The sequence below is a fragment of the Giraffa tippelskirchi genome, chromosome 2 (assembly GCF_054371585.1).
Source record: "Giraffa tippelskirchi isolate mGirTip1 chromosome 2, T2T-mGirTip1v1.2.pri, whole genome shotgun sequence".
Classification (NCBI taxonomy): domain Eukaryota; kingdom Metazoa; phylum Chordata; class Mammalia; order Artiodactyla; family Giraffidae; genus Giraffa; species Giraffa tippelskirchi.
Window position 1 is genome coordinate 219,456,104 of NC_137276.1, and position 18,976 is coordinate 219,475,079.

The 18,976-nt window shown below is 40.5% G+C and overlaps 1 protein-coding gene across 10 annotated transcripts in view; it reads right to left on the bottom strand.

Annotated features, from left to right (window-relative positions):
• Window positions 1–18,976, bottom strand: part of APP (amyloid beta precursor protein) — a 292,111-nt gene that overhangs the window by 218,687 nt on the left and 54,448 nt on the right. For all 10 annotated transcript variants that reach the window (XM_081557722.1, XM_081557714.1, XM_081557706.1 and 7 more), the window contains exon 2: window positions 8,447–8,614. In XM_081557722.1, coding sequence (XP_081413848.1) covers window positions 8,447–8,614 — 168 coding nt within the window. The remainder of the gene's footprint in view (window positions 1–8,446; window positions 8,615–18,976) is intronic.

Genomic DNA, 18,976 nt, shown 5'->3' on the forward strand with positions numbered 1-18,976 from the left:
CTCTGCAGGAGAAGACCCCAGGGTCATTTTATGGGGGGCTCTGTCATTTTATGAGGGGCTTCCCTTGTGGCTCAGCTGGTAAAGAATCCACCTGCAACGCAGGAGATCTGCTGGGTTCAATCCCTGGGTTAGGAAGATCCCCTGGAGAAGGGAAAGGCTACCCACTCCAGTATTCTGGCCTGGAGAATCCTGTGGACTGTATAGTCCATGTGGTCGTAAAGAGTCGGATATGACTGAGCAACTTTCACTTCACTGTCAGTGTAGGGAGCAGTGCAGAGCACCAGCCTCATTTAGTCCCAGTCTGTGCCAACAACAAGCCGTCCACAAGCAGTTACTAAATGATGACTCATGCTGAGTCAGGGACAAGTGTTGGATAAAATTGTTTTGTAAAGCAGGATCTTTAGGAGCAGTAATTCTCAGTGACACCTTGAGCCTATAATCCTTTTGCCCAAAGGAATTAACCTAAGTCCTAGTCTTAGCTCAGGCTACCATAACAAACTATCATCTACTGGTTGGTTTAAGTGACAGGAATTTATTTTCTCACAGTCCTGGAGGCTGGAAGTCTTGCGTGCAAGCAGAGTCGAGTTCTGTTGAAGGTTCTCTTGCTGGCTTGTAGACTGCTACTTATCTCTGGGTCCTCACAGCCCCTCTTTGTGTGAGCAGGGCAGAAAAAGCAAACTCTCTGCAAGTTCTCTGGTGTCTCTTCTTATAAAGGCGCCAATCCCATCATGAAGGCCCCACCGCCATGACCTCATCTAACCTTGATTATCTACCAAAGTCTCCACCTCCAGACACTATCCCAGTGGAACTTAAGGCTTCACCATATGAATTTTGGGAAAAAGTGAAAGTGTTAGTCACTCAGTCATGTCCTACTCGTTGTGATCCCAGGGATTGTAGCCCAACCAGGCTCCTCTGTCCATGGAATTCTCCAGGGAAGAATCCTGGAGTGGGTTGCCATTTCCTTCTCCAGGGGATCCCCCCACCCAGGGATTGAACCTGGGTCTCCCACATTGCAGGCAGACTCTTTACCAACTAAGCCACCAGGGAAGAATTCTGGGAAAGACACAAATATTTTTTCTATCCCACCCCTCAATACACATTTGATGGAAAAAAATAAATGAGTAATTAAAAAAATGTAAAGAAAATTTTTATATTTCAAATGTGCCAATTTAAACAATGACTAGGCAGAAACACAACTATTATGATTGGGAGACAGGAGGAAATTTATTACCAAGAATATGGATGAAATGAGATAAAATGCTGATTACACAAACCTAAGTTTCAAACTAGGAGAAGGCAATGGCACCCCACTCCAGTACTCTTGCCTGGAAAATCCCATGGATGGAGGAGCCTGGTAGGCCACAGTCTGTGGGGTCGCTAAGAGTCGGACACGACTGAGCGACTTCACTTTCACTTTTCCCTTTCATGCACCAGAGAAGGAAATGGCAACCCACTCCAGTATTCTTGCCTGGAGAATCCAAGGGACGGCAGAGCCCGGTGGGCTGCCGTCTATGGGGTCGCACAGAGTTGGACACGACTGAAGCGACTTAGCAGCAGCAGCAAGTTTCAAACTATTTTCCCAATCAAAATTTATAAGGGCTTTTAGCCAGGAGTTAAGGTGCATGCTCAGTGGCTTGGTCATCTCAGACTCTTTGCGACCGCATGTACTGTAGCCCGCCGGCCTCCTCTGCCCATTTTCCAGGCAAGAATACTGGAGTGGGATGCCATCTGTTTCTCCAGAAGATCTTCCCGACCCAGGGATTGAACCTGCATCTCTTGCATTGGCAGGTGGGTTCTTTACCACTAGCACCACCTGGGAAGCCTCAATTTTTACTTTTTTCTTCCTAACCTTGCCCACGACCAATGACAGGATCAAAGAAATCAGGAGGCAAAAATGCCAGTATTAATAATAACAACCAGGACTTCCCTGGTGATTCAGTGATTAAGAATCCGCATGCCAATGTGGAAACATGGGTTTGATCCCTCGTCTGAGAAGATCCCACATGCCACCGAGCAACTAAGCCACTGCACCCTAGAGCCTGTGTTCGGCAGCAGAAGAAACCACTGCAATGAAAGGCTCATGCACCATAACTAGACAAAGCGCTTGTGTGGCAATGAAGACCCAGCACAGCCAAAAAACAAAATTAAAAAAAAAAGAAAAATAATAAGAAGAACAAAACAACCAGTAGCAGGGAATACAAAATGAGAGGAGCATGAGACTATAAAGGACATGGACTAGATAATGCACCATCAAAATAATAATATTTGACACATCACACTAAGCTAAGCACCGACAGACATGATGTGCAGCTATATACGCAATTCTTTGGAAAAACAAATTAACAAGTGAGTTAAATTGGTTAGCAAAAGTTCAAAATGAGGTCATGGTCATGAGTTCAGTTGCTTTCATTCTGTCCTAGGACCAGAGACTGCTCACAGCTGCCTCTCTGACTCAGCCAGCTGTCTCTAAAACATCTGTGTTTTGGTCACAAGAGGAACTGAGAACATAAAGAAAAAAATGATTCATCACTATCAAGATAAAATAATCAGTAAATTAAGAGCACTGTAAATGGAGACAGTTTTGTATATTAAAAACAGGGAATTTGCACAATGGTAGATGGGAGGATATAGTGGATAATACCTTAAAGGTGCTAAACAAAAATACTTGTCAACCTGGAATTCTATATGTAACTAAGTTATTGTTTAAGTAAGATGACGGCATTCAAAGAAAGAGAGGAATCAAAATAAACAATATAGAAATTGAGATCCTTTGGTGAAAGGATTGGCTGCAAACAATGAATCAAGTTAAAGGCAGAACCTACGACTGTGAGAATTATGGCAATAGAACAGACCATAATATTAAACTTCAAGAATACAAAAATAATATATCTTACAAAACCTGTGAGAAGGAGAGCTGAAAAAATTATGAACATTATTTTCCTTAGCTATATTAGCAAGGAATCAAACGATCATCTAAAATAAAAACATGGAGTTAACAAAAACAGGAAAAAAACATACAACAACAACACACAAAAATATTCAATCTTACAAATGAAAGGTATTTCTAGTTATAAAAGAAAAATTTCAGACTACCGACAACATGGCAAGTAGTAGGAAGACTCTAAAATACCAATAAGGAATGTTACAAGTAGATTGTTTAGGGGGCACTATTCAATAGAAAAAGTCAAACACTGTTTAAAGGTTCTGAGTGAATATCTCACCAACAACACTGCCCCCCCATACCTTCCCAAAAGTTATTTAAAGTCATGATGCACTATGAATTTCCTCAGATGCCCATTCTCCAATCTACAAAGCTTTTAAAAGGCGCTATGTGTTTCTAAGCCCATTGTGTTGGGCTGTGGTCATTATTCTATTTTGCCTCCACGCCACTCATCACCCCCTTTTTTTTCTGGCAAGAGCTCCTCTCCCTACACCAGGTGGCTCTGCTTGGCTTACCAAACAAACCATACACCCTCATGACCAAGACAAGCCAGTCCCAGTACTAAGTCCTTGGTGGCTGTGATGACTGGTCCAAAGGTAGATGCATGACCAAAAGCAGGAACGAGAACCTGTGCTGGGAATTAAGGGTGCAAACTACCAGGATGAGGTTGGAATTCTAAGCTGGGAAGACACATTCCCAGAGCTACTGGCTGCCATTTTCCCTGACCTCCTAGGGGAAGCCCATCTTATGCCAGGGAAAAAGAGGTGAACATAAAGGATAAAGGATAAGCAGATAACAAGAGATCCCAACAGAGAAATTCCAGGAAGCACTGAGTTTCGGTTCCAATGTCTGGGGATCCAGTTTCTGGATGCTGTTTTAAAAATTCTGGAAGCTATCCCCACCCCAAGATTCCCTCCATCAGTAGGAGAAAATATTCTCCATGTACAAGAGGATTCCAAGCTCCTGTCAACATAAACTGACTCAACTCACCCTTCTTCCTCATTTTTCTTTTCTAAGACTCAGTTAGTCATTTATGAACAGGATCTCATTTCTCTGTTTTTATTAACACGTGAGCCTAGTTTTCCTATGTTGGACACCTATCCTTCCTACAATTTCCTCAGCGTAGGTTCCTTCCCTTTAAAAGACAAAGCCCAACAAAAAACAAAGCCTCTCCCTTTTCCATGAATTGCTCACAAGTTCTTTGCCTCTTGCTCTTTCCTCCAAGAGGCCACAGATGGCTGCATCACCCATACATGTTATTCTTCCTGTAACCTACCACAGTTTTACCTTCCTCCCATGCTATTCCCTCAAAACTGCTCTTCCATTTGCCAAGTTAAGAGACTGTTTTATTAAAACAATGTTTGTGATTCAGAAATGGACAAAAGAGATTATGTACTGGGTGTCTCAGCAGTGAAATACAGGTGTTGTCTTCCAGAGTCTGGAAGTGGTGGGTAAAGAAGATCTGATTCAATGGGGTATGTTCTTCTGACTGACTGGCTGTAGGTAACCCTGTTGCAAAGAGTAGGACACGGGACTGGGCAACTGAACAATAGCAACAAGGCTACTCCGTAGGGGTAGATACTAATCTGATAGCAATGCAAATGTTTCCTGTTTCATGCACTGTAGATCAGATGATTCACAGCCATGTGAATGAAGTCTGTTGAAAAAGAATTTAAATCTCTTCAAGTCAAACTGGATAACACCTTAGAGGTTATCTGATGAGGAAAATCTTTGATATGCATTCATTGGGCAACACAGTCATGATATGCCTTGTCAAAAATTATACTTCAACCACTTCTGGTTTGATGCTGGGAAAGACTGAAGGCAGGAGGAGAAGGGGACGACAGAGGATGAGATGGTTGGATGGCATCACCGACTCGATGGACATGAGTTTGAGCAAGCTTTGGGAGTTGGTGATGGATACGGAAGCCTGACGTGCTGCAGTCCATGGGGTTGCAAAGAGTAGGACACGACTGAGTGACTGAACTGAACTGAACTGAACTTCTGGTCTGCATCCCATTTGCACCCCATCATTTCTTTCATTTAGATATTAACCTAGCTTGACTTCTAGCACATAATACCTCCTGGTTCTGATCCTCAGTTTCTAGCTACTGCTTCTCCTCCACTGATTTACTCCGATTCCCTTAATGTTGCAATTCACCAAGGTTCTTTCTCAGGATTCTTCCCCAGAGGCACCATGAGGGTAAAATGAGGGCAAACACTTGGCAAGGTAGCTTAGTACCTTGTTAATGCTCAACAAAAGTTAGATGGCATTAGCATCATCAACATTATCACCACGTGCCAACATCATCATCATTCGATTTTCTGTTGCTAAAATTATTTTACAAGCCTTTCTCGCCCCTGAGATCCCCCTTTAAGAACAGGTCCTGTGTTCTACTTGTTATTGTATCCTTGGCACCCAGAGATATATGTCTGAAGAAGGAAGCGAGAACCACTGGGCTCTAGAAAAGTATTTATATAATCACCTTGCACATAAATATTTTTAATGAAAGATATATTTAAAAAGCCACAAACAAGCATTTGTCTCCTAACATCCAAGCACCAGTAAAATTCTTGGGGAAGGTCTGGGATGACTCCTCACTTCTCCTCCCTTCTCCCACTTGCTAGATCATGGGATCTAAGACCTTGACAGCCTAGAGTCACTGGTGGAATGGGGTGGGGGGGAGAGAAAGCTCCAGTTGGCCCCCAGGAAACTGAGAAATTGGATATGCAGTCAGAGTGACCAAGCAAGAGGGTGACTTTTGGAAATGCTAATGTAGTTATTCTCCTTCTTAAAAAAAAAAACACCTTCAAGGACACTTTTGTTGTCACAGAAGTGAAGGTGAAAGAAGTATTAAGTCACTCAGTTGTGTCCTACTCTTTGTGACCCCATGGACTGCAGCCCACCAGGCTCCTCTGTCCATGGAATTCCCCAGGCAAGAATATTGGAGTGGGTTGCCATTTCCTTTTCTAAAAGTGAAAGTTGCTCAGTTGTGTCCGGACTCTTTGTGACCCCAAGGACTATACAGTCCATGGCACTCTCCAGGCCAGAATACTGGAGTGGGTAGCCTTTTCCTTTTCCAGGTGTACAGTCCATGGAATTCTCCAGGCCAGAATACTGAAGTATGTAGCCTTCCCCTCCTCCAGGGGATCTTCCCAACTCAGGGATCGAACCCAGGTCTCCTGCATTGCAGCAGGATTCTTTGCCAGCTGAGCCACAAGGGAAGCCTGTTGTTACAGAACAGAGACCAAATTCATTAAAAGGACTCACAAGGCCTGATGTTTGGACCTTTTCTTACTTCTCTAGCCTAACTTTTGTCTAATCCATCTTAAGACTCTGGCCTATATGCATCCTTGTACACGATCTCTGCGGGTGGTGAGCTGAGACAAGCAGGTAAGGACAGAATTTCAAGACGAAGGAAAAACAACCAAGGGCTCACTCTCCCTCTCCCCACCCACTCCCACCATGCTATGACCACCAATACCCTGGCAAAGTCTAGGACTGGAAAGAACAATTCTGTGGCTTAGACCTGGGACAAAGAGCAGACTAAAACAGAAAGCAAAGCTACCCAGGCATTAGTGGGATCTCTAAGTGGAGTGGGATTAAGGGTTGTTCTCAGGGTTATGAAGAGTGATTTTTATAAAGTCATCATGCAAGTAAAATCATCTGACTATTTATAACTGACACGGGAGAAAAACTTAGATACCAACTATGATATGTACATCAAAAGAATCATTCAACAGAAAATGATGATGCAATCAATGTCATTAAATTAATGAGTTGCAGCCTTCAGAAAAATGTATTTAATATTCAGAGTACATAATCTGCAGGTGTACCCAGAAAAGTAAAATAGTATCTAAAACCTATAAGCATGCATGCAGAGTTCCAATTTACCAAACTTGCAACTTATCCACAAAACTGTACTACAGGAACTCTTCAATTGAATGTGAATATTATTTCCAAAAATGTATATTTTAGAAATGTCATAGCTGGGCAAAGTAAATTTATTATCAGTGCTTATATAATAATTTTTTTTAGAAAAATATAAAGAATGCAAATATTAGTGATTTCTACTTAAATACAAAGAAGTATCTTTTCACATCGTTATTCATACTCCTTCAAGAAAAAAATTACTTGATATGCAATATACTGTGATAACACCATGCCATTTTGCTTTTCAAAACACAGGAGTTAGAATTTAGAGATTGTCTTTTCTTATAGTGCTATCAATAAAAATATACATGTGGGTATATATATGTGTGTGTGTGTATATACATATATATATATATTTCATTAAGACACATTTTGGATCCAAAAAGGCCAAAGAAAATTTTCTTGTACATAAGAGATTACAATAAAGAAAATGTTGGCAGGTTATCTCTTGTTTATGGAAGGTAAGAAATTTTGCTTTGTCAAGAGGCATAAGACTAATTCCTTGAAATGTTCTTAAAACACAAAGAGGCACATATTGTAGGAATATATAACTATCTAGAAATGTGGGACAACATGCCTTGGACTCCAGTTATTTTAAACTGAATTAATTTTAAAAAATATCCTATACAATAATGGCAAGAAAACTCAGAAAAATTACACGAAGGCTGAAGATCTCTACAAATGGCAAGGGGATGATTTCCAGGACCTAAAAGTTACGTTACAAAAGCAAAGCGCAGAACAGTACTTACTGTAAGCTATCTTTTTATAAGAAAAAAAGGAAAAGTATAAATCAAGAATGATGAAAATATTTATTAATAGAGGATGGGTGGCAAGTGAGATTTCAGAGGGCAACTTCTTACTTTAGTGTTTCAATAATCTAAATGTTTTACATTTTCAAATAGGAACAAGAAGGAGAGAAAAACTAAAATTAAATATAAATAAATGAGCTAAAAGATATCAAATTGATAACATAAAGTTAATTCTAGTCACTTTTATTTATTTCTTGAAAGTTTTTATTGGAGTATAGTTCATTTACAGTATGTTAGTTTCTGCTGTACAGCAAGATGAATCAGTTATCTCTGTTCTTTTTAGATTATTTTCCCATAGATCACTACAGTGTTGAGTGGAGTTCCCTGTGCTATACAGTAGGTTCTTATTGATTATATATAGTAGTATGTATGTGTCAATTCCAATCTCCCAATTTCTAGTTACTTTTCCACAATACCTTGACTACATAGCCATAGTGGGATATACTCTAAAGATAAATAGAAGTGCCAAGACACCTTAAAGTTTGCTCAGTTTACTGTTTTCTCCTTTTTTAAAAAATTGAAGTATATTTTACATAGAAGATTATACTTAAGTTGGTTTTGCTAATAGTTTAGTAAATTTAATAAATAATTTCAAAAATATTTATGCATACTGTAGGATAAAGCAAGTAAATATGGTATGGTGAATCATTAGGAACCAAGATGTTCACTGCAAGTGATAAAACACAAACATGAAAGAAGTTAAATTAACAAGAAACATGCATGTGATCCAACATGAACTGCTGGCCACCAGTGGAGACTTACTTCCTGGCAGTACTGCAGGATGCCCTCCTTGGTGCCAATGCAGGTTTTGGTCCCCGATGGATCCGACTCCCACTTTCCATTCTGCACGTTCATGTGCATGTTCAGTTTGCCACAGAACATGGCCACCTGGGGTTCTGCAAGCAGGCCGGCATTGCCGTCAGTGGGTACCTAGAAAAATAAATTTCAGTTAGTTACAGAAAGCCATAGCTCTGGGGTGAAGGTTGGAGGAAGGGCTACGAAGAGGAACACGGCATGGAGATATGCTAAGAACAGCTCTATTCTTGGGAACTCTCAATTATGAATCTCTATGGGTTAAGCTTTATGTGTGCTGGGCTTCCCTGGTGGCTCAGATGGTAAAGAATATGCCTGCAATGTATGAGACCTGGGCTTGATCCCTGGGTCAGGCAGATGTCCTAGAGAAGGGAATGGCTACCTCCTCCAGTATTTCTGCCTGGAGAATTCCATGGACAGAGCAGCCTGGCAGGCTATAGTCCATGGGGTTGCAAAAGGTAGGACAGGACTGAGTGACTAAACACAGCACAGCATATATATATATCTTGGCCACGCCACACAGCTTGCGGGATCTTAGTTCTCCAACCAGGGATTGATCCTGGGTCACAGCAGTGAAGCACTGAGTCCTAACCACTGGATCGCCAGGGAATTTCCCATATAAATATTTTTAAAAGGGGAAAATGGAAGTTCTGAAATATCCACACTACCCCACTTCCTAGGTTCTGATAGCTCAAAAAGGAAAAAAAAAAATCAGCAAGAGATGAAAAATAAATTGGCAAGAGTGAAAGTCTTATTCAAAACCAAAGGATCAAAAGACAGGACATGGTGGTCAAGTAATTCCTCCCTGGTTAAATCCAGCTGCTGAGGAAATGTGTGAGGTCCATGCCAAGACGAGTTAACTTTCAACAGAAGCCATTCATGTATCTGGGAACCGGGTAATTCTAGAATAACTTGTATCATGTCTAAAAACTGCTCTCAGGAGGAAAAAAAACAACAACACTGAAATTACACCAAGAGATTTCGGTTAAAGAAAGAGCTTCCTGACACTTCTTCCCACAGAAATGTAAAAATAGATCAAACATCTGTCCATTCTAGTCATCATCATACATATTTTGTCTGTAAATCCCTAAGGGAATTTTTATCCTTTAAAAAAAAAAAAAACAAACAAAAATCTTGCACTGAACCCAGCTGAGACCTCTCAGACTTGAGCAAAAGCTCCTGGGCACAATCTCTAAAACCATGCTTCAGGTAACATTTTCTACATTTCTAGTTCTACTTTGTAAAATGTATTTAGTAAGATTCTGCCTCTATGATGCCCGAGGTAACAAATAGCAATGCAAGCCATAGCACTAGATCATCAGCAGAGTAGCTGGGACCCCTCAACTCCCCAGTTTGTGGCTTTACCCACCACCTATAATTTCCAAGTCAGAAACTGAGATGCCCATGCTCCAAAAGATGCAAAGAAACAGTCTAAGCACAATGCTCCATAAACGTTAAGTTTCACAGTTTCCCTGAGGGAATAAGAGTAAATTCAATGCCTTGATCCTCAAAAAACAGCATATAAATTTTGTCCATTTTACTGAATTAAGTAGTAAGATAATAACATTGCAAGAAAGTCAAGTAGTCAGATACCTATAGATAAGGCCCCATATTAGATGCAATGATGGACATAAAATATATTTATAATATAGATAAACACATAAAATTTATGTATTAGTACATTGATTTTTAAATTCTACTGTCAAGGAATTGAAAATCTAATAATGAAATCATCATTGTATTCCTCATGGTACTTTATTCTGGTCAAACTCATTCTTGTCCCAAAGACTTCCAGTCTCAGAATCTTGAGAACTTACCCCTAACTGAACAGGGAAACTAATTATCTTTTACCATGGTTGGTAATAATTTTGTTGAATAAACTCCCCCCCCCTCAACATTTTTCTGTACTTCAGATTCTCCACAATGAGTTCACCACAGTTTCTATCTCCTTGTCAACACGAAGGCCCTTCATTCCAAACCCTCCCCTCAAGGAACATGAGGTACCAATTTCTCTCCCCCATGGCAGCCAATTTCCAAGAAGAGTCCCAGGGGTCCCTACTTCCTAGATTAATGCTCTCATCACTGTCATCCCATAATATGTTCAGGGTTTTTCTGTTGCAGCAAATAAAATAGGGCAAAAATGATACATGTTTTCCAAGGCAAGGTTGTAAAGGGCATTAGGGCAGCTTCGTTGCTCTCTGGGATCACTTGGTACTGGGGGGGAGGGTGTCCAGCTGCCCTGTTGGAAGGACACTCAAGCAGCCCTGTGGAGAGGCCCGTGTAATGCAGAATCAAGGTCTCCTGTTAACAGCAACATTAATGAGCTTGGAAACACCCTACAGCCTCATCAAGCCTTCATCTGCTGACATGACCGAAACCTCAAGAGAAAACTGGAGGCAGAACCACCTAGAAGACACTCCCAAATTCTCGACCCACAGAAACTGAGATAATAAGTCTTTGTTATTCTAAACCATTAGTTTTGAGGTAACCTATTACACAATAGAAACCCAATACGTTCTTCCTTTTCTCCAGCCTCACAATACATCCACAAATATGCTCGGATCTCCTCTACCGAAAAAAAAGCAAATAGACAAAAAATATTTCCTTCCATTCTATTATATTCTAGAGGGAGGGTCAACACATTTTCTGTGTCAAAGGCCAGACAGTAAATATTGTAGGTTTTGTGAACCATACAGTGTCTTGTACCTGCTCAACTCTGTTGTGTGTGCGTCGAGTCACTTCAGTCACGTTGGACTCTGCAACCCTAAGGACGTTAGCCTGCCAGGCTCCTCTGTCCATGGGATTTTCCAGGCAAGACTATTGGAGTGGGTTGCCATGCCCTCCTCCAGAGGATCTTCCTGATGCAGGGATCGAACTTGTGTCTTATGTCTCCTGCACTGGCAGGCAGGTTCTTTACCACTAGTGCCAGCTGGGAAGCCCTTAAGTCCATTGCTGCAACGCAAAAGCAGCCTCAGACAACATGGGTGTGTGGATGCTTCATAGGAACATTTTCTTTATAAAACAGGCAGTAGATCTGGCCAGTGGCCCCTAGTTTACCTATCTCTGCTCTAGAAGAACTATTATTTTTTCATTTTTTCCAACAAATCGTATCAGATGGTGATTTAAATATTCAGTGATACCACCTTCCTACCTAGTTAAGACTCCTATAGTGTGCTTTACATTCCCACCCTTGGAACAATTTTCTCAAAGGTTACATACAACTTCCTGAGAAAGGAAAGGATTTTTCTCCAATACCTGTTACTTTTCAGTTTCTTTGCTATACCTGAATTCTTCCTTGCAAGTCTTTCCCCTTGGCTTCTGTTGCAATGAACTAGCCTGGTTCCCTATTTTTCTGATTATCCTCTTACCAACTCAAAATCCTTCAATGCCACAAATAAGACATTCCTAAGGATTAGGCCATTCCTTTTCTTTTACCTATTTGAAGAAGTCTTTCACCTCCTTGCTTCTGAGTGGCAACTAAAATATAACAATGGCAATAATACATAAATAAAGCAACTAACATTTCTTCATTCAGTAAATTTGAGAATACAATACATGCTAGGTACTTTGTCTTTGGTGACAAAGCAGTAAATCAGGCAAGTGCTTATGCTGATAATAACATGACCAACCAGTTTGCTTGGGATTAAGGGGTTTCTAGGATGTGAGACTTTTGCTGCTAAAACTGTCAGATGCGCCAGTAAGTTGAGACAACTGGTCACTCTATCGGACAAACACATCAAATGTTTCTCCATTTTTCCTTGACTTTTTACCATCTTTCTATTTTTTTCATTCTTCATTATTTTTCTCTCTTTTTGACTTTACAGTTATTTTAATTGCCATCTGTTTGTATGTTTCTATATTCCCACTACCAAATGGTGGTAATCATTCTCTCATTCCCCTCAAATGAACTGATTATGGCCCTATCATCTTACTGGAATACATCTTTAATTGCCTATGTAGGAGTTAAGAAGGCATATGCTTCAATTCCTTTCAGATTTCTACCAGACAAGATTTAGTATTAACTCTAAAAAAAAAATGGAGAGTCATGATCATTAACATGCCCATTTTCTTAGAATGGAGCTGTATTTCAAACCTTGATTCCTCAATATTTAGGACAACTTATTATGCTGGAAATTATAAAATTGGCTGTATGTGTATATCTGTGACATTTGACATGACAAGAAGTTCTTTATAAATAAATACTTCAATCACAAAAATGTATTTCTCAGACAAAAATTCTTTTCCAAGCCAACGCCAGCCATGTACAAGATCAGAGTAGGGAATAGTAGAGAACAAACTGAACCAGATGCTTTTCTATTCTTAATGAAGTCCACCTGCAAAGAATTTCATGTTTTAAGTAACACATTCCTGGTTCAGTTAATTCAGTTCAGTTCAGTTGCTCGGTCATGTCCAACTCTTTGTGACCCCATGGACCACAGCACGTCAGACCTCCTGTCCATCACCAACTCCCAGAGTCCACCCAAACTCATGTCCATCGAGTCCGTGACGCCATCCATCCATCTCATCCTCTGTCGTCCCCTTCTCCTCCTGCCTTCAATCTTTCCCAGCATCAGGGTCTTTTCCAATGAGTCAGCTCTCCTCATCAGGTGGCCAAAGGATTGGAGTTTCAGCTTCAACATCAGTGCTTCCAATGAACACTCAGGACTGATCTCCTTTAGGATGGACTGGTTGGATCTCCTCACTGTCCAGGGGACTCTCAAGAGTCTTCTCCAACACCACAGTTCAAAAGCATCAATTCTTCGGCACTCAGCTTTCTTCACAGTCCAACTCTCACACCCATACATGGACCAATGGAAAAACCATAGCCTTGACTAGACGGACCTTTGTTGCCAAAGTAATGTCTCTGCTTTTTAATATGCTATCTAGGTTGGTCATAACTTTCAGTTAATTAAAACAAGACAAACAACCCAGGATCCTTATTGGTATCAAATAACCCATCTAAGAGACAAAGCCTGGTTTCTGAGAGCAGCCCACTCACTCCGGCATTCAAACAGAAGGAGAACATGACCATGCCAAGGTGGTCACATGGAAGATAATACTTAGCCTTCCGAGGGCCAACAGGTTTACCCAAATCCCTTTTCCTGAATGAAGCCTCAAAAAATGGCTTAATACACCATACACAGTATTCTTTTCAGGACTTGTTAAAATGAACACTCTTAAAACTGAAATCTTTCCATCCTAGAGTAAATTATTTGCAGCTAGTTACAATGCATAATACCCTGTCAAAGTCATGCTAAAGATAATTATTCCTAACTTTTACAAAACATTTCTCTTTTTAATAGAAAATATAAAATCTTGAGTGGATGGGAAATATATCCACTTAAATAACTATTATTTTAGTTTTGCTTTCATCTTAACACTATCTAAAGTAACAACTTAATGTTACTTGGCAGAAATCTAAGACAACACATAAAAGATTGGCACCCTGCTATAAATGGCCATTCACAGTCTCTGCATTTCAGAGAGACTGAAGACGAAGATAATTCTTATAACTTGAATGACTTTCCACTGACATCATAAGACCAAAGATGTTTTCCCATGGGAAAACAGTGCTCAATGACAAGGAACAGAATAACCGGCTGAAACAATGGTGCATGCACGTTGCCTCAGAAGCAACAGGCTATTTAAAGAATGCTCTGAACTACAGAGACCCAATGCTACACCTAAAAAATGCTGTCAATCTTTTAAAAACAACCATTTGCTGCCAGCTCCGTATTTTAGGGTCATCATATACAGACAAGCTACCCAAGTGAAAATGGACTTTCCAAAACTAAGTTAGCTAGAGAACAGCTTTTAAAAAGCTGAAAGGGAAATTAAACCAAACAAATAAAATATATATACCTAATCTGGGCCACTCTGCAGAGGTGACCCTGGAAACCTATACTTAGCTAAAATCGGTGCAATTTACAAGCACAAAACCAACTTCTCCAACACGTTCTCTCACTGTCTTTCACGCTGGGTGTTCCCTTTCTCCAAAAAGTTTCTCTTGATTATCATCAAGGAGATCAAAATTCCTTATAGAGCTGGCTTGGCAGCATTCCTCCCCACACAGTCCCAACTGAAAGAGAAAGGGAACAAGGAACTCTCTGTTTCACTGGCCGAGAAGTCTAGCTTGGCAAGGAGAAGGCACAGATCCATAGCTTAGTGTATGCGTGGATTTATGTAATTTTAAGGTTTGTGGCTAACAAAAACCATCTGGTTTCTGCATTTAAACGAACTTCTCACTGGTCTGAAAAGCTGGCCTGCTATAGCCAAGTATTGACTACTATTTAATCAGTACACAATTTCCTTGGAGTGATTAGATTTTATATAGTGAGTACCTTTTAAAAAGTACAACATGATGCTACTTCTATCACAGCCGTGGTTTCCTCATATAAACAATTTTCCGTTAGCCTGGGCATAATACAATTATACCCTCTGCACACGCACAAAAATGCTTTTAAAACATTCAAGTTTTCCATTTTCAGTGTAATTATTCTGCAGCATCACAATCAAGAAGATTTGAGCATGAACTCCTTTCAAGGCCAAATAAAGTACCTCATTTAATCCTTAACATAAACAAATTTCCAGTCTCCAAAGGAAAAGAAGATCTGAAAGGCTTTCCTTTAAATGCAAAAAAAAAAAACAAAAACCCAAAAAACCCAACAGCAACAGTAACTTAAGCAGAACCAGAACATCTACAATTGCCCATTTTGTCTCCAACAGAGGAGGAATGAAGTTAAAATCAGGATCACAGAAATGAAAGAATTTGTAAAATCATCTGTCTCAACTCTAAGCAGGAGGAAAAGGCTCTGAAGGAATTTGTTTAAGAAGTATGAACAGGCAGAGCTGGGAGCTGGACCTATGCCATCAAGGGTTTTGTTGATGTGACCAGGGTGACTCTCAAATTAAAACGGAAAATTGCAATTTTCCAAGGTTTGGCCCCTGTGCGTGGGTGTGTGTATTTGTAGTGAGAAAGAACAGAGGAGCTAATCAAAGCATACAGAAAACTGAAATGTAATTACCGAAACTGCACACACGGCTTCAATTTACCTGTGTGGAGAGGGGCTACGCTCCTCACATTCTTTAGCTGCTGTACAATTATTTCAGACCTTGACAACATGATGTGTGTACTCAGTGGTGTCCAACTCCTTGCGACCCCACAGGACTATAGCCTGCCAGGCTCCTCTGTCCATGGGGATTCTCCAGGCAAGAATACTGGAGTGGGTTGCCATGCCCTCCTCCAGGGGAGCTTCCTGATCCATGGATCGAACCCGAGTCTCCAGCATTGGCAGGTGGATTCTTTACCACTGAGCCACCAGGGAAGATCAGAGCTCGGGTTTCAGGCTTAAAAATGACTTGTCACAAGTGAGTGAAGAGAGAAAACATCCCTTCCAGAGATCTAATCCACATATTTCACTCCTTGAAATCTGACAATCTTTGGGGACACCAGTGAACTGGCTTCAAATGACAGTTCTAGCTCCTTGATGGATCCATGGTCTCTGTTGATACTGATAAAGCTAATTCTTAAACTGAGACACACAGCATGGAAACCATCCCAGGGGTGCAGCCCACAACACAAGTCTACACCTACGTCAGCCTGCACGTGAGGGAAACACCTGTCAAGGAATCCTAAAACACAACCACAGTCCTCCAGCTGAGCGTGAGCTTGATTTACCCTAAAAATAGGACCTGCGAACCTTATAAGGAAATTCCCTTCCCGACCTCTCTAGATAATCCATTTCCATATTGCCTCTTTTAAAGCTCTATTGATACTATGTATAAAATAGATAACTAAGGAGAACCTACTGTATTTTGCCAACAAAGGCCCATATAGTCAAAGCTATGGTTTTTCCGGTAGTCACATACAAATGTGAGAGTTGAATCATAAAGAACGCTGAGCGCCGAAGAATTGAAGCTTTTGAATTGTGATGCTGGAAAAGACTCTTTGGAGAACCCCTTGGGCAGCAAGGAGATAAAACCTATCAAACCTATTGGAAATGAACCCTGAATATTCATTGGAAGGTCTGATGCTGAATCTGAAGCTCCAATACTCTGACCACCTGATGTGAAGAGCTGACTCGCTGGGAAAAAACTCTGATGCTGGGAAAGGTTGAACGCAGGAGAAGAAGGGGGAGATGGAGGATGAGATAGTTGGATGACATCACTGACTCAGTGGACATGAGTTTGAGCAAAGTCAGGACATAGTGAAGGACAGGGAAGCCTGGTGTGCTGCAGTCCATGTAGTGCAAAGAGTTGGACATGATTTAGTGATTGAACAACAACACTGTATAGCACAGAGAACTCTACTCAGTGCTCTGTGGTGACTTCAATGGGAAGGAAATCCAAAGAGGGGAATACATATACATATAGCTAATTCACTTTGCTATACAGTAGAAACTAACACAAAATCATAAAGCAACTATGTGGGCATGCGTGCTAAGTCACTTCAGTGGTGGTCGATCTTTGCGACCCTATGGACCATGGCCCTCCGGGCTTCTCTGTCCATGGGATTCTCCAGGCAAGCATACTGGAGTGGACTGCCATGCCCTCCCTCCAGGGGATCTTCTCGACCCAGGGATTGAACTCATGTCTCTTATGACTTCTGCATTGGTAATCGGGTTCTTTACCAGTAGCGCTACCTGGGAAGCCCAGAAAACAACTATGCTCCAGTAAAATTTAATTAAAAAAACTAAAGCTCTATAAACTCCCTCTTGCCCCATACTCCTTCAGAACAGTGCCTTGGAAGAAAACCTATGACCAACTAGACAGCATATTAAAAAGCAGAGACATTACTTTGTCAACAAAGGTCCGTCTAGTCAAGGCTATGGTTTTTCCAGTGGTCATGTATTGATGAGAACGTTGGACTATAAAGAAAGCTGAGCGCCGAAGAATTGATGCTTTTGAACTGTGGTGTTGGAGAAGACTCTTGAGAGTTCCTTGGACTGCAAGGAGATCCAACCAGTCCATCCTAAAGGAGATCAATCCTGGGTGTTCATAGGAAGGACTGATGCTGAAGCTGAAACTCCAATCCTTTGGCCACCTGATGAGAGCTGACTCATTGGAAAGACCCTGATGCTGGGAAAGATTGAGGGCAGGAGGAGAAGGGGACAACAGAGGATGAGATGGTTGGATGGCATCACTGACTCAATGGACATGAGTTTGGGTGAACTCCGGGAGTTGGTGATGGGCAGGGAGGCCTGGCGAGCTGCGATTCATGGGTTTGCAAAGAGTCGGACACGACTGAGCGACTGAACTGAACTATAAGATACTGTACTCCCCCAATCCATGGACTTTCTCTGAATGAAGGACATCAAACTTATTACTAAATTGTTTTAGTTTTGTTATTTGATAGTACAAACTTTTTTTTTTATGCTTAAATGATAGATATTCTAAAATTGACCTGATTCCTTCCAACTTACAACAAAGGCCTATAAATAAATTCTCGCTGCTGGCGCCCAGGAGAAAATCAAGAGTTCTCTCAACAGAAAACTTTGTTATTCAACACTCATGAAATTAATTACCCATGTTTACAGCACAAATTTTAGGCAGGCCCAAGAAGAGTGATGCCCACTGCCTAGAATAGATATAACACTGGAATTAAAAAAAAAATAAAGCCTCATGTAGGACAACCAAACACTCTTCAGCTACAGTTTTCTATCCAATTAATGCCCATTTAGTCCTAAACAGTAAGTGTCCTATATTTTAACTGAATGCATATATACGTATACATCATATACATACTACACCATGTATAACTGCGTTTATTGTGCTCTGACATAACAATCAAAATTCTTTTCAACGTCAGTCACTTTGATGTTTATCTCTTTTATTCTGTCTTGTAGTTTTCCTGCCATGTTTCACATACAAAAACATATGGTATCATGATTTTTATACTATTTTGACTGTCAATATTGTTATATCTCATCAGCATTAATCATATGAACATGAAGATAAAAACTGAGTTAAGGGCAAAAATGGAAGCATCTGCTTAGGCCTTTCCCTTCATTATCTCATTTGACTCTCAGAAGAACCAAGGTAATTCACTTCCACATCTACTTAGATAATCAGAAAGGCTCAAAACTTCCCTAAGTATCTAATCACTGCTGTTTACTCCAAAGTCCATGCTTACTTTTTTTTCATAGTTAACCAGCTGGCATTCCTGCTACTAGTTTTCAAGCATTTTAATTTTCAGTTCTTAAATATTATTTTCAAATAAGTTTCTCCCTGACAATAGTAGTATCTTGCAGTTCTTTGCTACTGGCTCTTAAAAAATATTTTTAGACCAAGTAAAACGGCAACAAATTCAGTTTTTTAAAAAGTTTAAATGTTTAATCTGCATTTTCTAAATTAAACTCCGAGACGTTAACACTTAGTAACCTTTGGTAGCTTCCTCTTTAAGAAGCTGCCCCAGAAATGAAAAGGGAAAACTTTCTCCTAAATTAGTTCTTACCTTAAATCAGAAATAGCTAATCGAAT